The 12,194-nt window shown below is 42.3% G+C and overlaps 1 protein-coding gene across 1 annotated transcript in view; it reads left to right on the forward strand.

The window, feature by feature from the left end:
* The window catches only part of LOC142296893 (serotransferrin-A-like), a 94,398-nt gene that overhangs the window by 62,303 nt on the left and 19,901 nt on the right, over nt 1–12,194 (forward strand). The window contains exons 10-12 of the mRNA XM_075340996.1: nt 3,464–3,557; nt 4,417–4,452; nt 5,986–6,144. Coding sequence (XP_075197111.1) covers nt 3,464–3,557; nt 4,417–4,452; nt 5,986–6,144 — 289 coding nt within the window. The remainder of the gene's footprint in view (nt 1–3,463; nt 3,558–4,416; nt 4,453–5,985; nt 6,145–12,194) is intronic.

Here is a 12,194-nt window from a genome sequence, read left to right on the forward strand (position 1 = left end):
TCGTCCTTGATGGTACCGGACAAACCCTTTCTGAAAACAGACAATAAGGCATTGTTTCCCCAGTCGGTGTCTACCACTAACCTCTTGAACTCAGTGGCGTATTCAACTACAGAACGCTTTCCCTGACGCAAGGAAAGGAGAGCCGATTCAGCGGTAGCACGGCGATTCGGATCATCAAACATTTGCGCCATTGCGTTCAGAAAGTCATCCAGGTGATTCAAACGGATGTCCCGATTCTCTATCATGGGATTAGCCCAAGCCAGTGCTCGTGAGGTTAATAACATGATGATACATAACACCTTTGACCGATCAGAACGGTAATAATCAGAATGTACATCGAAAAACAGTATACATTGGTTAACAAAGCCACGGAACTGACTACGATCACCATTGAAACGGAATGGGGGTAACCTAGGCATACCGGCAGCTGATACGGAAGTAGTGGGGACGGCTTCCTGAGCCTCCACTCTGACTTGTAAATCCTGTATAGCCGGCCCCAGTATCTGGTGATCATGGCCCAGCTGTGCCTCCACATCTCTAAGTTTATTCTGCACCGCCTCCATCTCCTGCTGCAGGGAGTTAATCATGGAGAAGAGCTGATCTACTCGTGTCTCAGTCATTGCCCCAGCGAAATCCTCTTATGGCCTGAGTATAATGTAATACTTATATATATGTTCTGAGGATTTCGATAGCGTAGGGCAATGACAAACAGAGACGAGTTCTTGGTACAAGATGTTTTATAATATGTAACCACGGTAGATACACAACGGAAAACACAGCAGTACAAATATACAAAATACCTTCCCGAAACGGAGCGAAGGGAATTCCCGGGGCCACGCACCGGACTCCCCCAGGGAGACCACCAGAGCGAACCCCTATACAGGGACTGTCCGGCAATCACCCCGGAAGGCCTAAATGCGCAGCAGCCGGGACACAAGGGGCAAGCGGTAAAAGTCCAGGAGTGTCCGTACGGGATGATTGTCCAGAGTGGTTACGAACCAGAGAGAACCGGGCAGAGTGCTTGACCGAAGATGGCAGACGGAATCCGGGTACAGCTTAGAGTAACCGGGTAAGGTCCAGAGTAGGTCAGTCGGTAGTCTTTAGGAGGATCCAAAGGCAATCAGGGTTAGCAGCAACAAAGCAGGAGCACACAGCAAGCAGTATACTCAGGCACTGGACTAGGCTTAGAGGCGGCCTTTTAAGCAGCTGGACAGGAAGTAGGGCAACAGAACAGTAAACTCCATGTTAACCGAGGGCAAGCTCATTCAAAAGAGAACTGGAAAACCTGGAAACCTGACAGAATGTCTCAATGTTAATAACTGTTTAACTCCATATCAACATGGATTTATGAAGGATCGCTCCTGTCAAACTAACCTGATCAGCTTCTATGAGGATGTAAGCTCTCACATGGACCGAGGAGAATCATTGGATGTCATTTATCTCGACTTCGGTAAAGCATTTGACACTGTCCCACATAAAAGACTGCTAAGTAAAATGAGAAAGCTTGGGCTCGGGGAAAATGTGTGTAGATGGGTAGGTAGCTGGCTTAGTGGTAGAAAACAAAGAGTGGTTATTAATGGTGCATACTCAGATTGGGCCAGGGTTACTAGTGGGGTGCCACAGGGGTCTGTATTGGGCCCCCTACTATTTAATATATTTATTAATGATCTGGTGGATGGTTTACAGAGTAAAATATCAGTATTTGCAGATGATACAAAACTATGTAAGGTAGTTAACACAAAGGAGGACAGTTTGCAACTACAGATGGATTTGAGTAAATTGGAGAATTGGGCTGAAAAATGGCAAATGAGGTTTAACACAGATAAGTGTAAGGTTATGCACATGGGAAGGAGAAACAGATGCTACGATTACTTACTAAATGGGAAACTGCTGGGGAAATCAGACATGGAAAAAGTCTTAGGCATCTTAGTGAATAAGAATCTAAATTGGAGTGCCCAGTGTCAGGCAGCAGCCACCAAAGCAAATAGGGTGATGGGATGCATTAGAAGAGGTCTGGGGGCACGAGATGAAAACATCATTCTCCCTCTGTACAAATCACTAGTCAGACCACACTTGGAGTATTGTGTGCAATTTTGGGCGCCGGTGCTGAAGAAAGACATTACTGAACTTGAAAGGGTTCAGAGGCGGGCTACTAAAATAATAAATGGAATGGGTGCATTACAATACACGGAAAGGTTATCAAAATTAGGTCTATTTACTCTAGAAAAGAGAAGACTTAGGGGAGACCTAATAAATATGTATAAATATATCAGAGGGCCATATAGAGATCTCTCCCAAGATCTGTTTGTACCAAGGACTATGACAAGAACAAGGGGGCATTCTTTTCGATTGGAGGAAAGAAAATTCCTACATCAGCATAGAAGAGGGTTCTTCACGGTCAGAGCAGTGAGGCTCTGGAATTCTCTTCCTGAGGAAGTGGTGATGGCCAACTCACTGAATGAATTTAAGAGAGGAATGGATGCATTTCTTGTTAGCAAAAGTATAGAAGGTTATAAATAGCATAATCTTACAGGTAGATAGAAGAGCGACCTAGATTATTAGAGGAATGGGGGGGGGCTGCAATACCAAGACAGGTTATTAAACTTGGGGTTAGTTAGTTAGGAAAAACAAAGGCTTAGGGGGATCTAATCACAATGTATAAATATATGAGGGGACAGTACAGAGACCTTTACAAAGATCTCTTTACACCTAGGCCTGCGACTGGAACAGGGGGCATCCGCTACGTCTTGAGGAAAGAATGTTTAATCATAATCACAGATGAGGACTCTTTACTGTACGAGCAGTGAGACTATGGAGCTCTCTGCCGTATGATGTTGTAATGAGGGATTCACTAGTAAAATTTAAGCAGAGCCTGAACGCATTTCTTGAAAAATATAATATTACCAGTTATGTATATTAGATTTTATGACAGGGTGTTGATCCAGGGAACTAGTCTGATTGCCGTATGTGGAGTCAGGAAGGAATTTTTTTCCCCATTGGAGCTTATTTGACACATTGGGGTTTTTTTGCCTTCCTCTGGATCAACATGTTAGGCTACGGGTTGAACTAGATAGACTTAGAGTCTCCCTTCAACCTTAAAACTATAAGCAACGTGTAAAGCCCGCCTTAGTCAAGCAGGAGGCGGTAGCGCAGGCATGGAATAGAGCTGGAGTGACTGAGGCTTCAGATCTACAGCCTCATTTACATATCAATTAAATTGATGTCTCAGTAATGGGGGAATGGATTGAATATGTAATCATATGGACTTATCTTTGAAAGAGCTTCATGTGCATATACTGTAACGGTTGTTGGGTGAAATCCTGCTTACAAATTCCCTTTTTGTAGTTAAATGCAGACAGGATCTGCACTTTATATGCTTTACATTGGTTTGAAGAGCAATTGCATGTGAAAATTTACATTGGTATCGTTAAAACTGGACACACAAAGTGGTTTATCTTTTCAGAAAGGTGATGCTGACGCAGCCACGCTTGATGGAGGATACCTGTATACAGCAGGGGCATGTGGACTCATTCCAGTAATGGGAGAGATCTATGACGGTAAAACATTAGGGGAAAAAAACAAAATAAAATTGTCTTTTTCAAAAAATAGAATTCTAGATCTGTTCTGAAAATACTATCCACAAAATCGAAACAAAATGGCAAATAGACTTTGCTTATACTGATAATAGCTGAGTAGACATAGGGGAAAAGCAGGAATAAATACAAGCAAAAACTGGACACTTGACCCGGTGACAGGGTCTCTTTAAATATCAGCACAGAATATAATGGGACAGGAATCAAACATGCCACACATGCGGACTAGGCAGGGTTTGGCCATACCGAGCCCTGGCTGTACTAGCCCCTTTGTTACAGGTCTTCCCAAGGGGAGGTGGGATGATTCAAGGGTTAATGTAAAAAACACCATAATGGGGGAGCGATTTTGATCTTTTTTATTGAGGCTTCTTGTAAGTCTGCCACTACACTGGGAGATCTACAAAAAAAGTAAAAAAGTAATAACCATAAGAATTTAGAAGTGCTTTCAAAAGCTTTGAGTACAAGTCTAAATACCAGTCTCAGTTTAATCTGCCACTAGACCACAGAAAGTCCACTGATTGCCATATGGGTGGGATTTTTATAAGTGGTTCTGCCACTGAATGTAGCATTCTCCCCCACACTATTTCAGAAATCACAGGTGCCAAGAACCTACCGGTAATTTATTAGTGATGGGGTATGTTCACATTTCAGTCAAAAAGTTGTTTGTACTGTAATATTGTGCAAATTATGCAAAAATAAAAAATGCTATTTCTGACCATGATGTGTGCATTCATCCATAGAGAACGTAGTAGTCATCCATTCCGTGTTTTAGCGTTTATAGTTCATTGCTAATTATCATTTCTTCTATTGTATTTCCTTGCAGCTTCTGAATGCAGAAAAAAAGGATCAACAACACCAGGTATAGGCAATTATTTACTTTTCTTTCTGTCTTTCTTTTTCTCTCTCTTCCTTTCCCTTTCTTTCAATTTCTGTCTCTCTTTTTTTTCTTTCTTTTTCTCTTTCTCTCTTTCTTTATTTTCTTTCTCTTTTTCTCTTTCTTTCGTTCTTTTTCTGTCTTTCTTACTCTTTTTCTTTATTTCTCTATTTGTGTTTTTTCCCTTTTTTTCTATTTTTCTTTTTTTTCTCTTTCTTTTTTCTCTCTTTTTCTTTCTCTCTTTCTCTTTCTTTTTTCTCTTTCTTTCTCTCTTTCTTTCTCTCTTTCTCTCTTCTTTTTCTCTCTCTCTTCTATTTCTCTCTTTCATTCTTTTTCTTTCTTTCATTTTTATTTTATTTCCATCCAATATGACATTGTACCACTCTTTTCAGAAATAATTTATACAAAGTATTATAAACCCTGCATGAACCTTTTTTTTCTGCCTGTATCTACCACTAGTGAACTTGCCATATGAAGTATATGCAGTAAGCTCCACAGCTCCCTCTTGTGGTGGCTTCAGGTCATCATGATTTTATATCTTACTTCTTTGGTGGGTTTATTCATCAAGTACTTTGCCTTAGCACATTAGCGTACAAATATTATAAAGGATGATGTATGCTACGTTTCATGCTACTCACAACTTGTGGCAAATGGCAAGCTCTGCAGAGGGCAGGGTTAATCTGGAGAGGGCATAGCTGGCATCTTTCTGATGGGTTTACTATATCTGAAAACAGAAAGTGTTGAATCTTCCCCTTATGAGCTCGTAGTTGCCATTGATCTTTTATTTTCTCTTTAGAACATCACAAAATAATCCACATTTTACACCAATTTACTTCAACTTAATACACTAATTCATTACTATATCTCCCCTACATCTATGCATGAAATGTGACTGTTTAAAAGTATTTGGAGTCAAATTTAATAAAATAGCAAAATGATATTAAAAGCAGGACATTCCCTCACTTTAGCATCTGGATGGCTCTTTGCTATATTCTGCTTTAAAGGGAATCTGTATCTGTCAGCTGTTTCTTGCTACTTCATCTGAGAGCAGCATGATGTAGGTAAAGAGACCCTGAATACAACGATGTATCACTTGCCTTGTAAAGTTGTTCTGACATAATCAGAGATTTTAGATTTAGCAATGTAGTAGAGCTGAAAAGACTGCCCCCCTCCCACACCTGGCTCTGCATGTACAAGGTCTATAGACAGTGAGCTGCTAATCTCAAGAAGGGGCGGAGTCAGACAACATGGCATGAGCCAGCTAGTCACCACAATGATAATGTTCTAGTGATATAACACTTATGTTAAGTAAACAACAGCACAGGAGGTGGCATGTGACATATCGTTGAATTTTGCGTTTTAACCCCTACTTCATGCTGTCCTCAGATTACATAGGAAAAACCTACTGACAAAATTCCCTTTAATATTACTTGAGAGAATGACATTCTTTAATATTATTACTATTTTCTATATAAGAAATTTGAAGTAATGAGAAACATTGACCTTTTCTTTCCAAAGGCTCATATTATGCTGTTGCTGTCATAAAGGCAAATGACACGAGCATCTCGTGGAATAATCTGGAAGGCAAGACATCATGTCACACGGCCGTTGGACGCAGTGCTGGATGGAACATCCCTGTTGGTCTTATAAAGAAGAAAACTGGCAATTGTGACATGTGTAAGTGTCCTGTAAAAACTTTAAAAGATTATACTCGTCATCATAAATGGTTCATATTGCTAAATGCTTTTAAAAAGCTAGAAACTTTGCAAATAATTTGTTATTTAAAACCCTGTTCAGAAGTGCAGTGGGATATTGAATGTTATTGTTCACTGCTCTTCCTAGACTACCAGTCACCTCTGCAGTCTATCAGCGATGGCTGGTCTTCTAGGCAAGTAGAGAAGCACTTTACAAGCTCTTTCCAATAGAGCTTGTAAAAGCTGCTGTGAAGCTGTTCAGATGGCTGGAGCGCACTGTTAGCTCCTGATCCCTGTCAGCTTTAGTGTCACTGTGCTCCTCCAATGCTACAGAGGCAAAGCTGTCCCATGTAGCAGCCTTGGGCTAGCAGAGCAACATTGCCGCTGGTTCACACTGTCAATCAGGTCGTGGTGCACCATCTCATGGTAAGTAGGAAGTTGGGAGGCAGATGAGCCGTGTACTCCTGTATAAGATAATGAGAAAACCTCTTTAAGGCTAGGGTCACACAACCGTAGATTCGGGTTGATTATACTAATGATTCCAATCCGAGTTTGATCCAAGTGTCAGCATAGTGTGGTCTGATTCTCATGGATGACAGAATCAGTGCACATTGTGGAGAAGATGGAAAACAAAATTTCTCCTTCTTCTCCATTGTGTGAGTCAGCAGAGACCAGACTGCACTCGGATGTCATCCAAGTACAGGCCGATGATTTACACGCACGTGAATGGTGAGTGGCATTCGATTTGAGCAGCCACTCGCAGAGGCTGCATTTGTTTCTCATGCAAAATCGGTATGAGAACAAAAAACGCTAATCAGCACTAGAAGCAAAAAATAGAAAAAAGGTCAGCTCACCCATCCATCATGGAACCGTGCAGCGGAAAGCAGCTGTGTTCACTAGAAGTAATAGGAAGAGGAAGGATCCGGCACTAGTTGCCATAAAATCTAAATTTATTGAAAAATTTAAGAAAGGGCTTCCATTCCCTAAAACCAGGAAAACGCAATAATAAGAGGAAAATCCTTTAGCAACAAACGCGTTTCGGATCTTCAAATCCTTATTCATTGTATAAATCAGGCATATAGCAGGCATACAATTAATAAGGATTTGAAGATCCGAAACGCGTTTGTTTGTTGCTAAAGGATTTTCCTCCTATTATTGCGTTTTCCTGGTTATGGAAAGGAAGCCCTTTGTTAAATTTTTCAATAAATTTGCATTTCATGGAAACTAGTGCCGGATCCTTCCTCTTCCTGCTAATCAGCACTGCCCTATTACATATCATTGGTCCTAGTGCTATCCGATAAAACATCAAATAGCACTAGTCCAATACATGCGGTGGTGTGAACGAGCCCTTACAATCAACAGAACCTAGATTTTCGGTAAACAGTAGAATGATGAGCTTTACCAAAAAGCTCTATCTTGGTCTTATCTGTCCACAAGACTCTTTCCCAGAAATATTTTGACATACTCACTTACATTTTGGCAAACTGCAGTCTAGCTTTATTATCTCTTTGTGTCAGCAGTGGGGTCCTCCCGCCATAGCATTTAATTTCATTCAAATGTCAACAGATAGTTTGCGCTGACACTGATGCACCGTGAGCCTGCAGCACAGCTTGAATTTCTTTGGAGCTTCACTGGGGCTGCTTAGTCACCATCCAGACTATCCTGTGTTGCAACCTTTCATCAAATTTTCTATGCCATACACATCCAGGGAGATTAGCTATGGTGCCATGGGATGTAAACTTCTTTATTATGTTGCGCACCATATACAAAGTAACATCAAGATCTCTGGAGATAGACTTGTAACCATGAGATTGTTGATATTTTTCAATAATTTTAGTTCTCAAGTGTTCAGACAGTTCTCTTCTCTTTCTGTTCTCCATGCTTAATGTGGCTGTAATACTATTGTATGTACTGAGGATTTCGATTGCGTTAGGGCAATGACAACCAGAGACGAGTTCTTGGTGCAAATATGTTTATAATATGTAACCAACAAGATGTACATAAACGGAACAAAACACAGTAGAACATAAAACACAGGAAATACCTTCCAGGATCGGAGCGGAGGGGAATTCCCGGGACCACGCACCGGACTCCCCCAGGGAGACCACCAAGAGCGAACCCCTATACAGGAACTGTCTGGCAATCACCCCAGAAGGCCTAAATGCGCAGCAGCCGGGACACAAAGGGCAATAGGTATAGTCCAAAAATGTCCGTACGGGATGATAGTCCAAAGTGGTAACGAACCGGAAGGAACTGGGCAGAAGTGCTGAGCAAAGACGGCAGACGGAGTCCGGGCACAGCTTGGTGAGACCAGGTGAAGTCCAGAGTCGGTGTCGGTTGTCTTTCAGGAGGATCCAAATGTCAATCAGGAACCAAGAGCAGCAAAGCAAGAGTACACAGCAAGCAGTATACTCAGGCACTGGACTAAGCTTAGGGGCGGCCTTTTTTTTTAAATCAGATCTTTTTTTATTAAATCATTAGGGATCAATACAGAGAGTATTTCACTTTTCATATAACAGATAACAATAAACAGATAAACACATGTGATTTAGAAATCAGGTTCTTTCTCTGCATATATGTAAATATAATAATAGAGTTCTCAAATCATAGTTATATTATATAGCTTGAGCCTACAAACCTCGTGGCTCTACAAATAAACAAAACTTAAATTATGCAATAATGCCTCAGACTAACAGGAACACCTCCTCCATCAGCCGTGTCGCTCCACATCATATTGCTATACTCTCCCGCCCCTCCCTCTCCGTGCAGTCATCCATGAAACCATTCCAGTCCTCTCTCACCTCCTCATTCAAAGTCCATTTCGCCACAGAAAAAACTAGTTTTAATTCCCTTCCTCACACACGCCATCACTGCAGGCACAACAGTAACCGGTCCAGCATTGCATCCTGAACCAGTGCACTAGAGGGTAGGCCCGGCACCTCCATCCATGGCCGCCAAATGCTGTAAAACTTTTTCAATGTTTTTCTTTTTAAATAAACTCCCCTTTCCAATCTTATGACGTTATTTAATTTGTTTTTGAGCTCTGGTAATGTTGGTGGTAGAGGGTCTAACCAGTGATATGCAAGTAGCTTTCTTGCTTGGTACAGGATACGTGCTATTCCCAGGACTGTTGGAGAATCCGGATCCACTTCTCCTTCCCATAGACTCAACAGGCACAGGCGGGGCGACGGTGGTATTGTGATATGATATATTTGACCTATAAGTCCCAGGGTTTGGTTCCAGAAATCACCAATGTGTCCACACTCCCACATAACATGCATCAAATGGGCATCATCCTGTCCACACCTAACACACTGTGTGTTTGGTCTGAGTCCCATCTTAAATAGTAGACTGGGAGTTTTATATACCCTGTGGATGAGATATATTTGAGACAGCTTTTGGCACTCCGATACCGCCAGTTTAGGAACTTGTTCCAATATATCAGACCACTGGCCTTCCGTCAGGGGACCGACGTCTCGTTCCCATTTGCTTTTAACAAGCAATGGATGTGTTTCCAGATGGGCAGGTAGTAATTTTTTATATAGTTCCGAAATAAGACCCTTAGAGGACTCAGATGTAAGCAGCCTATGTAATGTTTGATTATGTGTCACTGTGACCGGGTTTGTCCTCCCCTGTCTTTCCAGTGCGTGTCTCAGCTGCAAATACTGATAAAAGAAGACATGCGGAAGGTGAAACTCCGTTCTCAGTTGTTCAAAGCTTTTAAGAGTATTATTTTGTAGTACTTGTGACACTAAATGGATCCCTTTATCCTCCCATCCTCTGAACCCTACTAATTTTTTAATTTCTGGCAAGTCGGGGTTCTGCCACAGTGGCCAGAGTTCTGTAGGTCCGCTTATCCCCAAAAGAGACTTACCCCTGTCCCACACCCGGAATATCATAGCCAGTGTGGGATATTGTGCCCCATTTATCTGTCTTTGTCCCATATCCAACCGGCAACCTGGGTACTTCCATACTGATCCCTCTCTCACTATATCACCACTGGTATCATACCCTCCTTCTTTGCCCCAACCCCTCAGATGTTGCATCTGGGAGGCTATATAGTATATATATGGGTTTGGTACCGCCAGTCCTCCCTCCTCCTTTCCCCGCTGTAGCACTTCCAGTCGAATCCTAGCTTGCTTTTTCTTCCAAATAAGTTCCCGGAATATTGTATTAATTTTTACAAAAAATTCCCTACATATCCACACTGGAGAATTATGTATAAGGTATAGTAATTGTGGCATCATTACCATTTTAATTAAATTGGATCTGCCGACATTTGATAGCGGCAAACGGCACCAGGTATGCACTTTTGCTCTGAATCGCTGTAACAGGGGTTCCAGATTTAGGGCCTGGAAATCCTTCGGGATTGGGCTGACAATTACTCCCAGATATTTAAACTCCCGGACCACAGGAACTGGAATCTGTAAGTCCGAAAAGTCCCCCGGAAGGGGGTCCAACGGCATTAAAGCCGACTTGGACCAGTTGATTAGTAGACCAGACCTCTGTCCAAATTCCCGAATGATATTCATTGCCGGCAAAATCGAGGAACGTACCCTGTCTAAATATAAGAGTAGATCGTCTGCGTATAATGATATCTTTTGTTCCACGGCTCCACACCGAAATCCCTCTACCTCCCTGGATTTCCTTATTGCCACTGCCAACGGCTCCACTGCAGTCGCGAATAGCAAGGGTGAAAGCGGGCACCCTTGTCTAGTACCTCTTCCAAGAGGAAAAGACTCGGAGACCCTGCCATTAACCCTAACCTTTGCCACCGGTGAGTCATATAGCAGTTTTACCCAATTTATGAATCTATGTCCAAAGCCCATTTTCCGAAGTACAGCCCACATATATTCCCATTCAAGGCTAACGAACGCCTTAGCGGCGTCTAATGACAAAATTGCCCTTTCCCCCGGTACCTCAGAACTATGTTGAATTCCCAAATATAATTTCCTGAGATTCATAGATGTGGCTCTGCATGGAATGAATCCTGTCTGATCACTCTGCACTATAGATGAGATGACTCGGGACATCCTATTGGCGAGCACCTTGGCCAGCAATTTAATGTCTGTTTGTAGGAGAGAGATTGGGCGATACGAATCCGGGATCTCTGGATCTTTTCCAGGTTTTAATATTAAGACTATTAAGGCTTCCCTCATAGAGGGCGGGAGGACCCTCTGCCTTTCAGCCTCTTCAAATACCTTAAGAAGTTTGGGTAGCAGTAAGGGTGCATACGCTTTATAAAACTCTCCAGGCAGGCCATCCGTTCCCGGAGCTTTTTCATTTTGTGTCTGGCCAAGCGCTTCCTCCAGTTCTTCCAATGAGATGTCCCGGTCCAGCAATTCCCTGTTTACATCACTCAGTGAAGGAAGAGAGAGAGCATCCAAATACTGCTCAATCTCAGTCTCCGTGAGGTCACAGTCTGATGTGTATAGCCGCATATAATAGCTCTTTATTTCTCTTATTATATCCTCGCTTTCTGTTACAAAGTCACCTGATTCCGTCTTTAACCTATTTATATAAGAAGATCCTTCCTGTGCTCTAATGACTGTGGCCAGTAGGTGCCCCACGCCCTCCCCCGCCATAAAATAATTTTGTTTAAGGAAATAGCGTTTATTTTCTGCCACCGACATGAGATTTTCTTTGAGTGACATCTGTGCCTTCTCTAGAGTGTCTTTAGTTTCTACTGTCGGGTTGAGCACCACCGCAGCCTCCGCATCAGATACCTCCTGAATCAGACTCTGGGTGTAACATTTGGTTTGATTTTTGCGTATGCATATTTCTCTAATATATATGCCCCTTACCACAGCTTTCATAGAGTCCCAAACTATGTGTGGCGGTGCAGAGCACTCATTAATATGGAAGTATTCTAGAATGTTATCATGTAAAGATCCCCCAATAAGCTGGATCCAGAAGGGATTAAGTTTCCAGATAGGCCTGGGCAGAGTGACGGGGTTTCCCCATGCAAGCGTAACATGTAATGGTGAGTGATCAGATACGCTTCTAGGTAGGTAGGCCACCTTTTGTGTATAT

The sequence above is a fragment of the Anomaloglossus baeobatrachus genome, chromosome 3, assembly GCF_048569485.1.
Source record: "Anomaloglossus baeobatrachus isolate aAnoBae1 chromosome 3, aAnoBae1.hap1, whole genome shotgun sequence".
In the NCBI taxonomy this organism is placed as follows: domain Eukaryota; kingdom Metazoa; phylum Chordata; class Amphibia; order Anura; family Aromobatidae; genus Anomaloglossus; species Anomaloglossus baeobatrachus.